Consider the following 22,288-nt stretch of genomic DNA (forward strand, 5'->3'; position numbering starts at 1 on the left):
AAAGTACTACATACGTTCTATGCCTTTGGGACTGAAGTCCCTAGATCTGCCCTGACATGATGCAATGCTTACTGGCAAAAGAAAAGACATGTGACCAGACATCTATAAATCAAAATAAGAAAACATGTGCCACCGTTAGTGATTTTGAAAAAATCATGTTATCAAGTGTAGAAAACACAGCATTCTCTTTTAGAAGAACACTAGAGTGAGTAAGTAACTGAAAACGTCCCCATGATACAAAGAACCAAATCAAGATTCAAGTTAAAATTTTCTTTCAACTCTACTGAGACAAGATCCAAAAGCATGTAAGATTCAACTTGGGAAAATCCCACTTTCTGATACTAAACATTTAGTCCTCCTGAAACATGAAGGACACCAAGACCAGTAATACAAGTATTTTTCTTTAGTATTTGTTGCATTCAAGATAAAGCCTACAAAAGAAAGAAGATGTGCAAGAGAAGTGATAAATGCAGACTTAAAAGGGCCAGCTGGAGAAGTGGGATTCAAGTTGCCCACTAGCACTGTCTGATGTAGTATGGATGCCTGAATGTGATGTGTATGCATAGCTTCATCCTTACACCAAGCTTTCCTCAAACCTTTTCTGTAGAACCTCTGTACGACCTTGGCCAACCCCCATTTTCTGTGAGACTGCAATTAGATTGCAGGCTTGTACATTCTTTGGAAACTGGCAAAAGCTTTACTGTAAATCCTCCTAACTTTATGAAGGCAAAAGAGACTCAAACTTCATCTCATAAAGAACTATTGTATAGAAGATCTAAAAAGAGTCATAAGCAGCATTAAATATAAACTATATTAAATACCTAAAAAATACAATCTTTTGCATAGAATACAGAAAAGTGCAGCTACAGTGCAGCATTCCATACCACAAGAAAGGGCTTATTTATGAGTGGTACAGGATTAACTGTTGTCTCTCATCACTGAGACTGCAGCAACTAAAGACATGTTTATTGGGAAAATCACATTTGAAAAAAAAAAAAAAAGGTGATTAGGTTGTTTCACTATGTCGGTAAGGTAAGTGCAAACACTTAAAATTCTTTTTTAAAAAAAGCCAAGCTGATAGGTAATTTTCACAAGTTAATTTTCCCTTGGTATTACTTGGAAAAATGAAATTGCTTTTGTTCTTTTAGAATCCAAATTAAAATTAAATCCGCATTTGGCATCTGTTTTGTGCAAAATAATAATTAGAAAGCTTGTAGAAGAACAAGCTTTATCTGTTCTATAAAAGCTGGTTGTTTAAGGATTATCAACTCTTCATTCCCTTCTAACTTTTGTACTGCAATCCCTGTGGCAATCAAGCACAGAATGGTATTAAGTCTGGGAGACTTATTTCCATTGCTCTGAAAAATAAAGAAAGCATCTAAGAAGTAGAGAGTCAGGAAATTTAGGAAAATAAATATTGTCCACTTTGGAAAGGAAGCAACAAATTTTAAGTATCTACCGCCCATATGAGCATGCCTAAATATAAGAAAGGAAAGTATATACCTCCTCAGTTGCTAAAATATCTTCAGTTTTGGTTAAAAAAAAGTCAGCTTATTTTATTGGATATAATTTGGTACTACAATTTGGTAAATGGGATACTTAAAATAAATAAAAATAAATATTGTATTTATATATATTTCACGATTGCTTGTTTCTGTAATGAATTAGTGTCTCTATTATTAGATTTCCCCCTGTTTAGGTTTTTTCACGCTGTGTCGCCACTTACGAATGGCAGTTCCGGAACTACTGGCTACTACACAAAGGGCACCACCCACAGTCCACCAAGTTGGGAGATGATTGAGAAAAAGAACTTGTAAAATAAAAGCAAACACCACATCCATTGTTTTCATGATTGATACAGGTCCAGCTTTCTCTATCTGTAATGCTTTTGTGAGAAATACCTGACCCCCCAACCCTAACAAGCCTATTAATATTAGAAAAACCCTATCTCTGCCACAGTGTGGTAAATGCCATTCATTCAAAACAAACAATGCTATAACACATCCAATTAATCCAATGACTGCATAATACCAAATTGACAAAAAGTAATGCACAGATTTTCCCACCTTCCTTAGTATAACAATAGTCAAAGCTGCAGATAACGTGCTTGTAATTGCTGCTATAGTTCCTTTAAGGTGATCTGTGTAACTTCCTTCAATCCCCGTAACATGTGACCCAAACAGAAATGGTGGTCTGGCAATAAGAATCACTCCAGTGATTGCAAAGAGAGTAAACAGAAGATCCCAAAGGCTGTATTTCTCTTTGAGAAAGATCCATGCCAGTAATGATGTAAAAACAGGACTGGTAAAAGTTATAACAGTGGCATCAGCTAGTGGCATGACTTGATAAGCGTAGTAGAGAAGAACCATTGCAGTAGAACCAAGGAATCCTCGGAAGAAAAGAAAAATTCTTTTACCTTTTGGTCCCAAAAACCCTGTTCTGAAAAACAGAAAGGTCACATTAATGTCACTGTCTTGCTTATTTCATGACTAACATCATGAACACATTTAAATATGGTACACACCTTTCTAAATGAGGGACTTTAATACCCAAATATTCTTAACTGTCTGATCACAGACCAATTTATTTCCATCATGACCCGCAATCACATTCAGAGTCCAGAACCTGTTCTCCTAGCAATTAATTTTTTGCTTGCAAAATAACCCAAGAGTACCTACAAATTACCTTCTATTTTTTTAAGATCACCCCTTTGTGGAAACCAAAGCATTTGATACAATAATCCTAGTACAAGCCTCTACCATTCAGGGAGTCAAAGATTTTCAGTTTTCTGATTCATATTAAGAAACTATCAACTAATCTAAAATAATGCAGTTATGCAACTGAAGTCCAAACTAAAATAACACTGCAATCTTATTTAAGTGAGTCATAATTCTAGATCTAGTTCTAAGAAATAACTTTAAACATTTTCTACACTTACTTGTAGTATATTAAACCAGGAAGAACAAATGCCATTTGGAAAACACATCGAAATGCACTCACTTCCACTGAATGTACATCTTCTATTTTTTTAAGAAATAAAGAGGCCAGTGAGAAAAGGAAGGCAGACAGTATGGTATAAAACAGACCAAGTCCTGGGCACGCAGCTTTCTTCTTTGTCCCTGCAACAGATAAACTACAGTTAGTAAAGATCTATTAGAAGACTTCTCTGATCAGGCAGCTCCACACACTGCAGTGCTCCACACCTCTGTAGCGATTTTTGTGGTGGAGAACAGGGGAACCAAAGAAACAAATGCAAATATTACATCTGTTTAACAGACATACCTTGAAAATACTTTTCACTGACCATCATGGGTCCTCTTTTTTTTCTCAAAACAGGGTGTAAGACATGAACTCTAACACCTGGGATACACAACACTGCAGTTCTACATGAGTTAGTAGGACTCCTTGTAGATATCAGACTAGTACGGGTTTTACTATAGGGACTAGTCACAATTCTGCCCAGGGACCAATAAATATAACTGACTACAAAATAATCAGATTCTGAAACAATTATCTTGGGAATCAGCTGCTTCGTTAACTAAGTTAACTAAGGATCCTGAGGAAAAATTTAATTTAATTTCTCACAAATACACAATGTAAAATTTGTATACAGAACATCATTTTTGTTATACCTCATGTTTATTTTGCAGCTAAGTCACCCTAATTTTGACCCAGACCTACAGAAGTTTCAGATCACATTTTTATCTTGCTGTAAGAATTCAAATATTTTCTTCAAATAGGCATCAAATATACATTTTTAAGCAGAAAAAAGTTTAAGTAACTAATGTTAAAACATCAAAGGCCTGATGTCTATCATAATTCCATGAAGACCTTAGTTTATGCTTATTTATCAGACCTCCCCTTCCTGAAAGTTTCCCGAGTCTAATGTTTCTATTAAAGTTTCCTCATTGCCTAAGGCTTTCTTCAACAACATACTCTTCCTCGTTCCATTCATTTTCTCCACCCTGAACTATTTAAAAAAAAAAAGCAAGGAGAGGGAGAACTGTGTGAGAGAGAGAACTGTGTTGAGGTCAGCAGCAGCAATCTCCAAGGAAATCAGCCTTTTTTTTACTGCTTTGTTGCATAAAAGTAACAGTCTTTCCACTGAACCTAGAGGTGAACATCAGGGAAAATAAAGCCCACCTAAAAATCTGAGTGAGATGTCATCTCACTATCTCTTTCTTTTTCTCTACCTGCATAAAACATTGGGAGTCACCTTTTCTTCTGTGACACCCTCTAAAGATAGGAGCAAGAACTCCATGTCCCAGAGGCAGTGTTTTGATAAAAGGGTGCCTCATCTCACATTAGTGTGGCAGCCTGTGAGCCTTACGGATCCTCTAAAACATAATCAGCAGGGTACTGCTGTGAGTTGCTTAGCAACTAAGTACGGTTTTGAGAGGTTTTTTTTTTTTTAATTAATAAAACTTGTCACAAACCATTTTGATCCTCCTTGAGATCAGCACTCAAGGCTGATAAACTGCATCTTACTGCCTAGGAGGGGAGACTGCAGGCTGACAGTCCTAGGGACCCTGGCTTTACAACAGCAACCACAACCTGAAGTAGGCAAAAGGTTTGCTTCTCAAGGAATCCTGCCACACTGCAGCTGAAAGTGAGTTACAGCTCCTACTTGAAATACTTCTGTTTAGCAACAGCTTCTTACATAAAACTGACTATAAAAACTACCACCAACCAACACTGGACCGGGACATCTACCAACTATGAAACAAAGTGAATTTAAAAAATGTTCATGAACTATGTAATACCTTAATCCACATAGTCACATAACAGAACTACAAAATCAACAGTCTCTAATATTGAAGCAAGAGGAATCAGACTGGCCTATAACTGAAATGGGAAATCCAAACCCAGGCTGGCTTATGGATGAACACAGCACAAACAGAACTATTAACTTTTATTTCAGGCATGACAGCTTGTCTGATTACTACAGAATGAAGCCAACCTAAATAAAGAAAGTGTTGAAATGGAAAACCAATCAAATTAAAGCAAACTACACCAAAAGGATCTTACACCCAGAACTAAGCTTTGGATCGTAAGGAACAAACAAAAACCAGAAGGAACTAATTTCTGTAAACTACCCAATATACCAAGCCTATCAGAAACAGAATCTTCAGAATCTTGTAATACTAGAATTTAAACCATCAACATCTTGCATTGCCAAAGCATGTACTCAGTGCAATGAGAAAGTGTTTTACTTCCTTTTAAAAATAAAATGGTACAAGTTCTTCCACCAAAAACAAGAACTGCAATTCTCTAGAGTGCTTATTTCAAAGTAAGTTTTAGGGAGAAGTTAGGTTAAGATAACATTCCCACCCCACAAAATATTAGGCCTCAAAATACTAGCCGAACATCATCAAAACAGTCAAGCACTCATGCTTTTTTGAAAGAATGTAGCAGCCTGAAAATCAAAAGGTTTCAAGCAGTACCCAAGTCCTCTTTTTTGAGTGGCTAGAGATCTGGTTTTCCAATTTTACTCCCTGGCCATCTCCACAGGTAATGCTTTCAAACAATTTTCCATTCCTGTTTTAAGTTGTAGGTAAATGCCTCCCACTGTGCACTGTTTTAGGTGTAAACTCTGACTGTGTTTTTAATGCCGTGCTTTGTTCCAAACAGTTTTTATACTTGCAAAATGCACGCAATGAAGAAAATCACACTTATCACATGCAAGCATCTCAGGAACAGTAGCAGACGCAGAAGAGTACTGGATATGGGAAAAGTGGTAAGCGAGAAGATGATTCTTCCAGACCTTCAGGAAAGGTAGGAGAGTCTCTATGTTGTAAAAAGCACAAGAGCTCTCTTTGACTTCTGTAAAGTGCCAGGAGCACAACAGCCTGCATTGGAACTAATCATGGTCATGCAGACAAGATCTAAGCATGATTCATAGTCTTCAGTCATAGACTCAGTCAACAATTTTGCGAGACAGACATCCCAAAGACAAAGTACTCTTTCTGGTTAATTAATGTAAGTTTCTCAGGATTTCAAACACTTTTTTTTTCCCCCAAGCTTTGCCTCAGAAGGGACACTAATGTGAATTTCACTGGTGAAGGACTCTGTCCTCTCCGTAGCTCACCACCAAATCTATTTTCTGCTGGAAAGTCAATTACAGTCAATTCAATGACAAACACATTTTCAGTGAAGTCGTTTGAAAAAAAAAAAGTACTCCAGATAACTTCAGAAGTTATTTCAAGACGACATTTATGTTTTAAGAGGACTCTACTTTAAAGCTACATGTTGCATATTTCACAAGAACTTTGTGGCTTTATCAACTAAACATCACCAAGAAGTGACGCGAGGACTCGAGTTAGGAGAAAATAAACGTTACACTCAGACTAAAGCCATGTAAGAATTCCCAGGAAGTCACAGTCCCAAATACGTGGACTTGCTGAACTGCACTCTCAAACGTATTTATAGTGCCAGAAGGCACACTGGCAGAAGGCACCTCTATTTACCCAAACCTGTCAAGTCTTACTTTAAAATTTTAACAACAGGAAATACTGTTTTCCCGAGACATAATCGTTCTCAAAGCTCTCTCAGAGGCGACAGAGCCGCCCGGCGCTGGGGATGAGCGGTCCCGGCGCTCTGCCCGCTCCCGGGGCGTGGGGGGGCACCGAGCACCCGGCCCGAGCCGCGCCCGGCGCACGGGCACAAGGTGCAAGGGCACGGAGCAGATCGCGCCTGCCAGCCCGCTGATTCCTCCACCGGGGCCGGCTTGTCCGGACAAGAGGGGCGGGAGGAAGAGGGCGAGACTGAACCCGCTCGCAGGTGACCCGCGGGCACGGCTCGGAAGCGGCGAGGCGGCTCCTGCCGGCGGCCGGGCGGGCACCGGTGCCGGGCGCCCTCTGCGGCCGCCGGAGCCCGCTGCGCGCCCTGCCGCCACGTGCGGACAGCCCGCTGCCCTGGGGCCGCTTCTCCTTCCCCCGCGGCCCGGCAATGTCACCCCGAGAGCGGGTAGCCTAGCCGGGAGGACGCTGCCACCTGCCCCGCCTGCCGGACTCCCCCTCCTCACCAGGTGCCTCGCAGCAGCACGGCCAGGACATGCCCGAGCAGCAGCCGCAAGCGCAGCGCTCCTCGGCGCTCGCCGCCTCGACGCCGGGTGCCGGGCACAGGCACGGCTGCACCGCACCCGCTCCGTCCTCCCGGCCCGGCGGCACCTCCGACTCCTTCCCGCCCGCTGCCGGAGCAGCGTCGCCCTCTCCGCCCTGACACAGCACCATGAGGACGCAGGGCTGCCACGATGCTCCCGGCGGCCCCTCGGCTGCCCCTCGGCTGCCGGCGACACCTGCCCTCCTGCGCATGCGGTGCGGCCGCCCAGCGCCGCCTGCCGCCCTCCCTCCGCCCGCCCGCAGCGCCGAGCACCCGCGGGGGGGAACTACACCGGGTCCCGGCTCCGCCAGGCCCCGCCCGGAACCAGCCGAGCGGCCCGTCCCTCCCGCGGCGGGTACCTGCCTGCGAGCTCGGCGGGAGCCGAGCGCCCCTGCCGGGACAGGAGGCAGCGCCCCACCGCTTCCTTCCCGGCGTCCCCCCCAGAGGGACCCGGCGAGGGCCGCGGGAGCGGTGCCGGGGAGCGGCGAGGCCGCGGTGCCTCGGGAGGGGGAGCTCTGACCCCGCCGGAGAGCGGCGGGGGCTGCACAGGCCGCGGCCGTTGCCGAGCAGAGGAGATAAAACACTGGGAAACGGTGACGCAAAGTTATTTTAGGGGCGTTTTTGCGTCATCTGCGCGCCCGAAATGAAAGTGTCGCTGTGTGTGTCCGCGGCAGTGACCCCTCACAGCTCAGCCTGGGCGGGGTCATCAATTGCCCCGTTTCTGACCCGCCACAGCCCCGCATGTCCGGGGTGTCACGGTGGGAATTCCCACTGGACCGGGCTCCACGCCCGTTGGGAGAGCCGGGATGACCTTTGGTGGACCCGTCAGTGTTGCCGTGTCAGTGGGCAGGGCAGAACATCGCTCCCTGCAAGAGCTGCTGCCTGCACTCGGGTCAAAATGGAGATGGGAACCTGGTGGGCGATTCAGTCAGGATCGTTAGTAGGGCACAGAAATCATTTAGCCACCTTCTCGGGGTACGTTTTCCCTAAGAAAACAATGCCGCCTATCGGAAAGGGTAGAGAGAAAAACAGGAGTAGCCCTTTTTCCTTACCCATGAGAAAGTGCGGAGTAGAAGAAGCAGAATAAATTTAAAATACTATTTTTTTCCCTTTTGAGCAAGTTGAGCTGTTACCAATAATTAAAATGGGAGGAAGATCTCTTAGCTGCATAAATTAATCCGTGTTTGTTTCTTTATTCTTAACAAAGGGAAATGTAATCTACAGCTTTAGCAAACTGAATGCCAAATGGTAGATACAAGGTATTTCATACAAATGATTTTAAGTTTTCCCTCAAGCTACCTCATAAAAGCTATTTCAAGCTTTCTGGGTCTCTGGTTTAGCACATTTTATAGTCCATGCTAACCCACCAGAGGCTGTAAGTATTTCATTATCTTGGAGCCAGTGTTTGATTAATATGACCAGAATTGTTTCACAGATTGTTCTTAACTAAAAATTAGATATGCCATATCAATTATTAAACCAAGATAAATCATTAATAAGGTTGTGTTGAAATCAGAATTAATTATTTCTAAATATTTAAATTATCTGAACTCTTATTGCTATAAACCAAGAAAATAAATATATGCTGCATATTTATAAGCAACTTGTATTACAGCTCCTATCAGCATAGCTCTGTACAGAGTCTATATTGAAAGCTTTACTAAAGCTTTCCTCTGGAGATGCAAAATTTCCCAAACAGACACCCTTAATTAAGAAGTTACTTTTTCCTAATGCACTTCTCTATTACTCAGAGTTTGGTTTAATTTAGAGAGGGAGGTGCAAATAAACCTGGCAACCTGTTGCTTTCTCAAGAAACTTAAACTTATCTGCACTCCAAGGCAGCTTTCACAGGCCACTGTTCATGAATCGCCAACAAAGTTAGAGCTGTCCTTCCCCAGACAAGTTTTGGTGGAAGGGCAGTGGGGATTCTGTCTCTCAGCAGCTATCCCGGGCTGGCGATCCCACAGGTGTCTCAGAGGAACACCTGGCACATCCCCTGAGCAGTGGGATTTTTGTGGCTGTCTGCACAGTCACTTGGTGAGTTGCCTCTGTAGTCAGTAACAGCAGAAGCAGCTGGCTAACTTGAGTCTTCAGTGAAGGAAACCAGAGGCCAAACATGGTCCACAGTACAGACACAGAACAAATTTTAGTGAATGCTTACAATTTTTGGCTATTTGTTAAAATACACAGATTATGTACTTATTTTATAATATTGCCACTATGAAACCCAAAGTAAATTTTTCTAAGTGCCACAGTGCCAAGTACTGAGCTGTAAAGAGTTTCAAAGAGACTGCAACAACCCCCTCTGTACCCCTCCATGTCTGGTTTTGAAAGGGAACATCTGAGGGCAGTGTTTGTTTATGCCAAGATACATGAAGTGTTCTGTTTGCTGCTGGTCAAACTGCCAGGTTTGTCTCAGCTTGAGAGCTTCCAAGTTCTCCCTGTGAAGTACAACCCTCATCTCTGAACAAGGAAACAGAGCAGTTGCAGCTGCCCAAACTAACCAGCAGGCAAATGTAATTTGCAGTCATGCTGCCGTAGACTGGAAAATTAAGTACCTGCATAAATGTGACGTGTCAATGCAGCCTTTTCAAGTACAGATTAAGTCTCATCTCTGTAATACTGTGCCCAGAACTAGCTGTTCCTTTCTCCAGCACATCACCTATAGTATCTTTGCTGAGTGCAAAGTCCATAAGAAAAAGCTTTAGTAAACTTGGGCAATTTGATCATTGAAAATTAAACTGCAGCAGCAGCTGAAATGGCATTCATTTGGTTTCCATAATATCCTAAGTGCAGAAAGTGAGCCACCTCCTGCGTAGTCACCACTCTCCACACAGGGAGCTTTCTGAGGTTACTCTTTCCAGAGGAAGAATATTATCATCCTCACCCAGAATTTAGACAGACAGTTTTTGTCATTATAAGTGCCAGGAACAAGCCAGTCCTTCACTGCCGGTTGACATACAGGCCTGACAAGTACTCTAAAGTCCTGTAATGTGTCACTGGTCTTGGTCTGTGTGCCTGGTAAGGGTCCCTTTGGTGTTCGGTTTCCATCTCCCCCCCCGCAAATGCTGTCTCTGACTCCTCACAGTGGCTTTCCAGAAACACTAACAAGCACAAATGACAAAGCAATTAAGTAAGTTTTGTGGAGAACCGTGGGACTTTTCTAAAAGATTATAAGACCTTTATCCACTATCACGTAATTTCTTTTATCCACTGCTGATATATTCTAATAAGCTTTTGGGAACACTGCTGCTCTTGGAGGCTTAGTAAGAACTAAATTAATATAAATTGAGGGAGCCCTGGAACTGACCTAGCCCTTACTCACTTCTCCTAAGAGCAGCACTAAAGCTCTGCAGCGCTCCAGCAGGAAGGACATCTGGATTCCTGGTACTGCACGTGGAACACCCTGGTGACATCTATCCCAGTTTGATCTGAATATAGCTGAGTCAGCACTGTTACGTACTGCTTAAGCTATAAAAGTAGTAGATTTAAATCAAAACAGTAGTCCATTTCTATGGCTTTTATTCTGTAAAAATGGTAAGTCTGTAAACCAATTTTTTTTAAGTTGTCTAGCAAAAAGTTCATTAAAAGAAATATAGACTAATGCAAATAAGTAACAAAATAAATAATAAACTTGCATGGTTTCCTTTCCTTCTGAAAAGGTTTAACAAAAAACCAGATAAGAATTACTTACTCAGCTTCTGAAATGGATCCAACTCTTAAGTGCATTGTAATAACCATTTACCTCTGCACCTGAGTGCCATAAAACAGATGATTATTGCAGCACCAAGGAGTTTCATTGTCCTGGTCATTCATTCAAACTTCTGTCCAACCCAGAGTTGTTTGGGAATCATAGAATAGCTGAGGCTGATGGGCACTTCTGGTGCCTTGAGAGGTCATCTACTCCCCCCCCCCCCCCCCCGTGCTCAAAGCGGAGTCAGCTAGAGTTCAAGACTCTCTCTCTTGGGATTTTGAATATCTCCAAGCGTGGAGACTGCACCACCTCCCTGGGCAATGTGCTCCTGTGTTTGATCACATGGTAAAAGAAATTTAAAAAACAAAAGTTAGGTTTAAAATGAATGAACACTTGTAGTCTCTCAGCCCAGTAAAAATGTGGTCCATATGAGCTCCTGCCTCCCCATCAAAATTCCGGTGTCTGTCTTAGTGGGTTTTGTGTCCATCTTAGGTGTTAGAACAGACCTGTATTTCTCAGATTCCCTGTTTTGGTGGATGGTGAATGATTCTTAGTTTTGCCATCACCACAAATTGCTTCTGCATGTATATATAGGACTGTTGTACAAATGTTTAATCTTGTGTCACAGCGTGTTCCAAGTATCACAGTTTTCTTCTTCCTGACTTGGTGTTTGTAATGAATAGTACTATAAAACAGGAGATGGGGTGGAACACTGAAATAATAGGGAATCCTGCAATTATGGTCAATATAATGGAGATATACTGAGGCTCTTTTTAACTGCATTTTCCAGATTGCACTATTAGCAGTTGCTCTTCAGGAGATTGAAAGTATTGAGATATGTAGATTCAAGGAGTAACAAAAGATTCGGTGGTATCCAGAATGAAAGATTTCATTTTCTTTACTTCTGAAGAATTGAAAAATAATGGATAAGCAGGACAATATTCAAATTCTGCTTCTATAATTGTTAATGTACTTTCAATCCAGTATTAAAGGTGTACTGCTTAGCTGATTTTGGCCACATAAAGGTCATGCTTCTATCCTCAGATGGCTTAACTACACTGCTTGCTAAGCAATCAAGTCTCTGTAGCTAGTATTCCTGGAAGGATAAATTAAAAATAGTTTTCCACGTACTCTAAAGACTGTAGTGTTTTCATTCTTGTATTTCACTTAAATGTCTGGAGAGTTTATGCAAATTTAGATGGTGATCCTTAAATTAAAAAAGTTATGTAAATTTTTTTATTCTCTTTAAGCATGTGGAAAAGGCTGTTATTCCAATACATCTTGGACAAAAGAATATTTTCTTTTAATCTCTTGATGAAAGATCTGTCTGATTCCTCTTCTTTCTTTCTCTATCTTTTCATTTCCACTGAAGAACATAAACATCTAAGCAAACCAATAGAGTGAACTTTAGTAACTCACTGTGAGAAAAGAAAATGAACAGTAGTACTGGTTTTGTTGATCATTTGTATTTGCCGCAGGCCAAAACACTGTTAGTTTTCTACAGCACAGTGGTGGTGGGTGGCATTCAGGTCTTGGCCTGGTACTCTGAGGAAGCAGCAGCACTTGCTGTTGTACTGCAGTGAAGTTTTATAGATTGTTATGTAACAAGTATATCATGCAAATCTCAGCGAAAGGAGTTTTTAACAGGAAACGTGTATTTACACACCCTGTGTGCCTCTCTCTCAGTTGTAACTCCTGCATGTCATGGTGCGTACATACATGGGTATGGTCTTAGTTTATGCTGGGACACAGTGCAGGTAATGAACAGAATTCCTAATGTATCAAACTGTCAGTGCTTGATAAAACATGTTCAAGGCTATTACTTCTACTTCTTTAGGAGAATCTATATTTTTAATATAAACTTGGCAAGGCAACCAGTGTGGAAGTATAAATTTGGAAAAGTCTGCTTTCTGGCAAAATAATTGTGGGTGGGGTTTTATTCAGGCATATTGTCTCATTTGGTGGGTTGAAGGTATCTGAGTACTCACTGTACACAAAAAATTCCTGGGAAAGTGCCTTTTTAAAAAATGCTAGAGGAGTATGGATTCACTGTAGCACAGTAACTCTTATAATTTCAGTTGTTTATTGGAGCCATTTATGCAGTGAAGAGAATGCAACCTTGGCATGTTCCCTTTCCCTTACTGCATTTCCTGTTGTGTCAGTACTATTTCTTGTTCTGAGATATGAGATTAGCCATAAAACTGAGTAAAGCTCTATTCCCTTTAAATAAGTTGTTACTCATAAGGAGTAAGATCAGTCAGTGTATACAGAGATGCACAGTGGGGGGGAAAAGGAAAATACAAGAAAATAAACAAGGAATCCAGAAAAAAAAAATCAAAAATTGATGGCATGGGATTATGGAAAAGAAGAAATGAGCATGCTAGAATTTATGTATGCACTGCCCTGGGTAGGTGGTTCTCCTGGTAAGCATCTCCTCCTGATTGTTGCTTAAATTTATATATTTCCAAAATACAGTGCTTTATTTTGAAATATCTAAATTTGATGTTTCAACAATATAAGTGCCTTCATTTAAAATTCTTTCCCAAACCCATCCCAATTTCTGGATCTTTCAAAAACATATTTGGAAATTTTGATAACCTTTTTTGTTTTCCGACTCTTCCTTGGAAATCTTGGAAAGAATTTTTCCTGTTATTTAGTGGCAAATTGCCACTATGTATAACTGAAATTGCTATAAAAGCTTGTTCAACACAGCCACTAAAGCCAAAGGGCTTGCAAGAGGGAAGGGCAGATATTCTTTGAACCACAGATACAGAAGATAGGCAGAAGGTTATCAGTTACCATTCTGTAATGTGCTTGAATAGAAATGATGTCATCATTAAATACATACTCCTTCTAATTTACTCAGAGCATGAGTAGCAGACAAGGGGGAGTTTTTCTTTCTTCTTCATAGCATGCAGCACTATGGAGAGGAAAAAAAAGAGAAATAAAATATTATGTAACTTTAAAGTTTGTGGTGACTTTCCAGAGATGTCTTTTCTGGCAGGCGGTACAGTACAAAAATCAGAGAACAGAAGTATAGCTTGAGTGCCATTGAGGGTCAGAGCTCCCAAGGAGGAATGGAGAAAAGTGGAAATTGCTCATAGTTGCCATTGTTGCTTGTCTGATTTTGTTCTGTTCTATAATGCCCTTTGTGACTGTTATATATTTTCACAGTCACTTTAACTGTCTTTTTACAGCAGTAGAAATGGCTGAATGTATAGTTTCTCTTTGTGGAAAGGGAGAGAATTATTTAAATCAGCTGCATTTCTTGGCACTTACACAGTATGTTTCCTATTCTGTAAGCTATCTGCCTGGGGCGGCTCTGCAGGGCAGGAAGGGGGGAAGCTGCCTTACTTGAAACTCCTATGAATTATTAAGCAATTGTTTATATGCCTTACTTAAAAGAGATTATTGTTCATTAGCTTCTACTTTTCCCCAGAACAAAAATTAAATAAAATGTAAATAACCTCGTCACAGGTGATGGATCAGTATTAGCTTATTGGGACTCTATAACACATTTATATATTTATATATGTGAATGATTTATGATATTGTTATATTATTATATAAAGCATATTTATATTTTGCATTTATATATAGACACATGATAAACATATGAAACATTAGCATGATTCAGCCTGTGCACCTCTCACCTTGTTCCAACAAGCTGGTGCAATGCTTACTCCTCTCAATTTGCTTGTATGAGTATGTTCAAAGGGGAGTGAGCTGAAATGCAACTCCAGTTTTGTTAAGAAAAAAAACCCTTGCAACACAGATTTTAAAACCCTTTCCCTTTGTCAGACTCACAGACATAAATGGGGTCTTTTTTTTTTTTCATTATTTTTTAATTGAGTCAGTGCTCGTTCATTACCTCCAGGAGCCGCAATGCAGAAGAGCATTCCTCATTAGAGCAAAAAACCCTGCTGCTGCCTTGCATGAGGGATGTACCTATTCTAGGCATTTTGCTGTCCACAAGAACACCTCCTTAAGGCAAGAAGCAGGGTTTCTTTTCCTTTCTTGCTGGAGGCTGAGAGGGTATACTGGGAAATCATAGTGCTGTAATTCCCATACTGTTGGGTTTTATAATAAGCATCACTTCTGGCCAAGTAGGCAGGACATTGGAGCACACGAACCCAGGTCTAACTCCAAATGGTTATTTTTATGTCCCTGTAACCTCAGCTAGCTCACATCCTGTGAACAGTGCCAGAGTGGCAGCCCCCCAGGAATGGGCTGACCAAGCTTTTGCGGCATGTGCTGACCTCTGCAATCTGTTCCTGGCTCCCCAGCAAGTGGACGCTAAGTGAGCTTGGGTTTGTTGACACACACAAGCTGATTACTCCCCCTGAAATACCAGCAAAACTAGGAATGTTCTGACATGCACGAGCTGGTGCCCTCAAGACCTTGCTGACTTATCCTTGTCACTGGGAGGAATGCCTCTGCTCTGTGGCTGTACTTCAAGGAAATTGTTTCTGTTGAGGCATGATTGGAGCTCGTTCCCATCCTCCAAGGGCAGCTTCTGGGGTGCCTACTCCCTGTGCAGGAACAAGGAGGGCTATAAGGTACTCTCAGAGAAGGAAGGACCTTTGCAATTCACTGGCTTAAGGGAGCTCTGGCTGTATAGAGTGATGTTGCTCTGGCATAGTTTATTTGTAATAATCTTGCCAGGTACACTTTACAGTTGATATAATTTCTTTAACTTATTATTTTGCAATAATTCTACTTAATTACATTTATACAACAGTTAGGCAAAGTCACAACCAAACCCATAGGATTTTTTGATAAGTAGTTGAAATCAGCTTCCTTTTTTCTAACTCTTAGATCCTCTGGTAGCATCACTGCTCTCAAAATGATTTTACAGAAATTCTGAAATGAGTTGTAATTCTGGAACAAACATTCATTTCCAATTCAGTTCAAGCTAATAAAATATGATTATCATAGTGCTGTTGCAGTTTGATGTACTGCAGAACCCTTTATAAAAAGGCAGAGCTTTTCTAGCAGCTGCTGTACCAGATATTTTTTCTTGGTTCCAGCCTTGAAGTGAGTTTAGTTGGAAGGACTCATTGTTATCTTAAATAATGCTAAGGAAAAGTTAAAGATAGGATTTAAGACTGGACTAATGCCGGTGCATATGAATTATTTAGAAGCACTGGATTTTTATCTGTGTTTGCAATCTATAATTCAGGTAGCTAACGCCTTCAAGTGTAAACATTAAAAGGATGTTCTCTTTTTCATAGTAATCTATATATCAAAAAATTTAGATATTCACATGTGCAATTAAACTTTCTGTTCCAGATTTATCCTTTTTCTTCCTTTGTTTCACATTTTGGAGCAACATATGTACGGTGTTTTTCCTGAATGGGCAGTATCCTTATGTTATTGTATATGGGGGACAAAATGGAGCAGGATAGGGGTTTCAAATTTCACAGTTATTTGGAAATTGTGACATTGGGATTGTTTGTTTGTTTGTTTGTTTGTTTTTCCAAAATTGTTGATCTGTTCCTGTGGTTTAGAAATTACTCCTTCACAGGAAAATACTATTACCTGCTTAATCATAAGGTACTTTGCTACTAATGTTCCTACAGCTCTAATATTCAAATCGTATTAATAAGTTTATAAAAAGCTGAGTTCTGTTCTTCCCACGGGAATCTACTTCTGTCATGACTTACATAGCTGAAGCAAGCCTAAGTTGTGCAATTATATTCTCAAGTACTTGCAAATAATTTGCCAAAGTTTTTTAATTGTTGACATAATTTCAAGGAATTATGTTGCTGGTATCTTACAGATTTTTTCAGTGTTAACTTTCTCAGTATTGTAAATGCTTCTGAATGTCTGTCTCATATGTACATCTTACATATTTTATTTTGTGGACCTCAGCAACAAAGTTGAGCTAATTTCTGAACTGAAGATAGGAAATGCAACACTGGAGCACATTCATTATCCAGCTGCTTGGCTTTTCATCCAAAGTAGTTACAGCCAGATGCTTCTGACAGAAGTGCAAAGACCCTTCTCTTCCCTAATGAAGAGCAATTATGTTTAGTACTAAAAAAATAGAATTACAATTTTTATGTAATTTTTCCATGTTTGACTGTCTGAATGCTGTATTATTGTCCCCTATGTCACTGCCTATGACAATGAATGCCACAATTTAATTTGTAGGGGAAGGTATTTTGGTTTATGGCTTGGGGTTTGATAGTGTCAAGTGCCATCTTGTTCCACGCCTTCAGGGAATTTTTCCACATCTCTGAGTCCTTAATCACCCTGCAGTGTTTTTTGAGATGGCTACATTAGTACTGCATGCTGTATCTCAAATAAGGCAACAGCAGTGATTTGCCATGACATGTAGTGTTGTATTCTCCCTAGTATCCTGCACATGTGGTAGCATTATTTGTTCTTTCCTATAGCTGTATATTGAGATCAGTATCTTTCTGAGTTGTTCACAACAATGTCAAGTTGACTTTCTTTACTGCTAATTTTAAACTTTGCAAGCCTTTCTTTCCTATGTATAATATTTTGCATTTCTGGACCCTCAACTTCACTAGTCAGCCTGTCCCACTTGCTTAGTTACCTAATTTCTCCTGAAATTTTACACTTCCATTTTCATTTATAATTTCAGATAAATGTGGATTTTACTTTTACTTTTTACTGAAATCCCACTGGTTATCCCATGAACTTTTTAGAAAAATAGACATAATGTTCGTTACTTCTACTTCTTTTGCACATAAATTGTTTTTAATGAAGGACTATGTATTCTTAGCAGATCAGCCTGTTTATTCTGAAGCTCTTTCAGCATTTTTGGATGCTCACCATCTGGGCAGGTTGACAACTTGCTAACATACTGCTGTCGCTATCCAGGCCTTCAAACAGGAAGTGAGAATGGGTCAGAAAGTTCTTTTTCAATTGAAATAATTCAGTAGGAAGAATAAAGTAAGGCTGAGTTGAAAACAACTTTGAGAATTCAGAAATTGATTTGATGAATGGGAGATCGGAAACAGTAACATAATTATTGCCATCATCCACTTCAGTTTATTTGGAGTATAAATAAACAATTCTATGAATATAAATATGCATATTTGGGGGCAAATTGCTTTCTACTGTAACAAATTTGAAGACAGAAGTATTACACTACCATAACTAATTGGAGCAATTCAAAGTCTCAAAGCACAAATACAACACCACTTCTGTATAGCACACTGGAGGTCTTTGTAGTTATAGTTCATTTCAGGAAAATTCCTGAATAGAAATAGGGTTAGGTTCGCCTCTGAGCACTTTGTTTAAGTGAACTATAAACAGAGACATGCCTGTAACACCAGCCATTAGGATTCAGAGTCATCAGTAAGGAAGAAAAGTTGCCATTAGCAGTAAGTCAGGCAGTGTACCGCAGCTCGGTCTGGAGGAACTGAACTCCCCAAGACCTCGACATTTATCGGTGAGTTCCCGGCCACAAAAACACATTCAGCCATTCTAATCAATAGGAGTCTAAATCACAGCTTTACTACCACGCCTAGGGCTCCAGATCAGCAAGAATGAGAGGAGAAGGCTTTCAGACATATGAAAGGTAGTGGCAACTGTTGGCAATATGTATAACAAATCAGAGAGAAAACCTGCTAGGCAGTGGGGGAGGCATTAACAGCTGAGTGAATTGAGTGCTTGGGTTTGCATTTTCCATCTGCTGAACCTGGCTTAACTTCTGTCTGGCCCTGGCAGGGCCCTGGCCCTTTTACTGGGCAGTAGTGTGTTCACCACTCCCTTTGTGTTACCACTCTGATGTAACAGAGAGGTGTCAAAAGGAAAAAAATCCACATATTAGGATCATGGATGTAATGCTTTTAGTTTGTAAGCTTCTAACTGTATTTTGCAAGAACTGGGTGATTATCTGGATTTTCAGGGGTCCCCACTGAGGAGAAACCTGGTACGTGTTTCATGGAAAGAAAATTACTTCCTTGAAGGGGAAAACTTCCACACTCTTGAGACTTGCTGTGGGCTTATATTCTGTTCCTAGTTGTAACATTTTGGGCATGCTGACTTCTCTGCTTTCTCTTGGTGCTATTGTCAGTCTGAGGACTTTTTGTTACTTCTATGGTTTAAACATTCTTTATTTTCCACTGAATGCTAACACAATATATTGTAATGCTCATATACATAAATACAGCTGTTAGTGAGCTTCCCACTGGAACATATCAAAGCATATCACACGTTATGAACTATGCTAATAATTGTTTCCCATCATCAAGTGTACTTCAAGTGGCTGTTACAACCCCTTCAAACAAAGTTAAAAAAATTAAAATAATTAAGTTATAATTAAAATTAAATACAAACCAGTAATACATTTCTGTTTATTTTACCTTACTCAACAAGATATTTCCTTACTGAATTTCCTTCTTAGTAGCAGAGTGCATTTTGGAATTTTTTTTTTAATGGAAAATAAGTAGGAACAAAAAACCTGCAAGTCCTAGACATTGCAACAGACAAAATAAAAAAAGTTACACATGGTATAGTATCAGATATTCTGAATGTATTTTATATATCTCTTCCAAAGTAGAGAGGTGCATATTCTTTTATATTTGTGCTCTATTAAAAATATAATGAAGTAGTTGTAGAAATACAATACTATTCCATTAATGTTCTTTTTCTCTGTCTTAGACATTAACATGACTAAGGAGCGTCGAGGATCAGCAGTACCCATTAATAACCTTCAACACTGTCTTCTGTAATACATTTAGTAGCTTACATACTCTGTCAGTCATAAACAAAACAATTAGGGAGTTTAGAAAATCCATTACAACTACCGAAGACAGCCAGTCAACCACAAGTAACAGAGACTTTGCTGAAAGAAACAGGTTTTTTAAAACAACATTTTAAAAAAATATCAATGTATCGATGATAAAAGGTTCTATTCTCGTTTTTTGCTGACTCTTCCACTGATATCAGAAGGAATACTGAGCAGAGAACCAGGATGGAATATGGTCTTAGCCTTATGCTCAGATGAGCTGTTAAAAGGCCAGTTTCTGGAATCAGGAAGAAACAGCTCAGGGAACCACCTAATGAGCCTTTACGCTCTTCTACGTTAGGGATTATGAGTTCTGTTCTAAAAATACCCCAGTTCCTTCTGTGGCACAAAGAAATGCTATACTCACACAATAAGAAACTGGCTCTTGTCCCTGTGAGACTCCACCTGCTGACTAAAGAAAGGGATCTTCAAAAGAGAATGGGTTTCAATTCAGCATTTTATAGTAATTAGTTGGCCTTCCAAAAATTACATAGGCATTAAGAACTTCCCAAATCACTAATGCTTGATTACAGGTAAAATTTTCTGAGACAACAACCAAACTGATATCACAGTTGCGTTTTCCAGCAGATTAATCCCTTGCTACCCTCCACTGTACCATGGCTAGTTTTGTATGTACTGTGAATGTAAAATTCTAGTGACTCACACCCTTGCAGGCATTTAAATTCCTCCTTTAAACCCAGGAGTAACAATGAATTCCCATAAGTCTGTCATATTATTTCAGAATGAGGTAACTCAGAAAAACAATCATAGCACTACTATAGCATAGGCCTTAGCCAGCAAAGCTGGCTGGCTCTGAAATACAATTCCGTGAAACATAAATTTTTCAAGGTACACAATATGTTGTTTGTAAATAAATGTTGGTAGCAGATTAGCAAGTTTCTCCAATTCCACTTAAATTCAGCCAGATGGGGATAACATGTTCATAATGAGGAGGATACACAGCCATTATCTTTATAATTTGATAGAGTGTGCACAAGTACAATGGGAAAAATCAGATCAGAAACAGTGCACATAATTCAATTGGACCTTAAGTAAAAGACTGAAACAGAAGACAAGAAGAAATAGAAAACATTTAATGGTTTGCTGGTAGATTGGAGATGGGTTCATGACTTTGTATTTCATTCCTTTCCCATGCAAAGAGCACTGAAGAAGAAATGGACAAACTGAGTTGGCAATCACAGATGTGTAGCCAATGTTGAGAAATAATAAAAAGTATTATTTGGGTTCATCTGGGGTTTGAAATCATGCTCATATAAAAGCTAAAACCACATAAAGGAAATATGGTTTGACATATAAAGGAAACTGCCAAACAAGAGATTATTTATTAAGAGGATTTTTGGAAATGTATTTATTAAGAAAAAATTGGAAGGTTTCAGCTGTGAAACATAGTTTAAAATCTTTCTACTCACATTGTAAATACTTACGGAATAGGTAGTTATTAAGCCAAATACTTAGCAGCTATGGATAAAAAGGCATCAGAAAAATTAACTTATTAGAGTAGTATTGTTCAGGTGAGATTTCTTACTTTTCAAATAACATTAAATATAAAAACCCCTCCATTCTTTATTACAGAAGCATACTGTTTAGGACTGGCTTCCTAAAATATACATTAATCAGCTCATGTGGCTAGCTGAACTGCATAATATGATTAGTTTTATTCACCAATCATTGTCTGTGAATGGTAGAAATGTGTAGAAATGAACAGAGTATTCATGTGTATATTTTGAAGATGGCACTGGAGCACAATGATAACTTAAGTGAATGCAAAGGTGTCTAAAATAAACTTGAGCTCTCTTCCTGAGCTGCACCAAATCATTTTCAGCATCAGTGTAGGTTTCTCTCAAGTGGTGCACTAGATGTATGTAAACAAAAGACTATTTTAACTTTGAGCTTGTAATGGATTTTGATGCCAAATTCAGATTTGGCATAATTTAACAGATATAGTTAGGTTCCCTGGAACTGCATACACTATACAAACTGACTTTATCCTGCCACATTCAAAATTCCCTGAATTTCAGAAGTACCTGCTACTAAGATTCATTGCAGGGTAGTGGAAAAAAATTACTTCCCATTCACTAGCTTCATTCAGAATAAGGAATAAATTCATTGAAGACTAAATAATTGCAATTACAGTGGAAAGACTTGACAAGGACACAGAATTCATGCAAGTGATGTTTGACAGTTCAGCTATAGAAATAGTGCTAGCTGAAAAATAAGCTTTGCTTCCAGCTTTCAGCTTTTCAGCACAGTAACAGCCCCAGTGTTGTACAAGAGATTTGTTTTCTGCTGCTTCAGCATCAGGTGAAGAAACACAGACCTTTACCTTATCTTTTATCCTGCCGAGTTCTTTGTAAATTTTTAGCTATACACAGTACAATGGCCCATCCTGCACTTAGATGTGTATAACTGAACCCTTCATCCTACAACCACATCTAGGTAACTGAATTCTTTTTTCTGCTTAGAGTTCTATTTAAATAAGTGAAGCTTTACATAACTGCAAGGATTGTCCAGGTGATAATCTATAGGCTTGTGTTTCAATGCAGTATCTTTATCAAGAACTTCTTGTTATAAGCAAAACCCACCTGATCTTCAATATTGTGCATCTTCTATGCATTACAACACTGCATTGGGCAATATGCCTTCTTGGCTTTATTTTATATGTGTATAATATATACACAAATAAAAAGTATCACCTGCAAATAATA

The 22,288-nt window shown here is 39.7% G+C and overlaps 1 protein-coding gene across 1 annotated transcript; it reads right to left on the reverse strand.

Annotated features, from left to right (window-relative positions):
* Positions 1-135: 135 nt before the first annotated feature.
* On the reverse strand, positions 136-7,343 carry SLC35G1 (solute carrier family 35 member G1). Its single transcript, XM_042018977.1, has 3 exons — positions 7,025-7,343; positions 2,939-3,119; positions 136-2,439 (listed from the first exon to the last, which is right to left on the reverse strand). The coding sequence occupies exons 1-3, from the start codon at positions 7,311-7,313 to the stop codon at positions 1,680-1,682; spliced, it is 1,230 nt and encodes a 409-aa protein (XP_041874911.1). The 5' UTR covers positions 7,314-7,343; the 3' UTR covers positions 136-1,679.
* Positions 7,344-22,288: the final 14,945 nt, after the last annotated feature.

This window comes from Corvus kubaryi, unplaced genomic scaffold (genome assembly GCF_017639235.1).
Source record: "Corvus kubaryi isolate FWS band 111438036 unplaced genomic scaffold, C.kubaryi_AGA036_p1.0 138, whole genome shotgun sequence".
Lineage (NCBI taxonomy): Eukaryota > Metazoa > Chordata > Aves > Passeriformes > Corvidae > Corvus > Corvus kubaryi.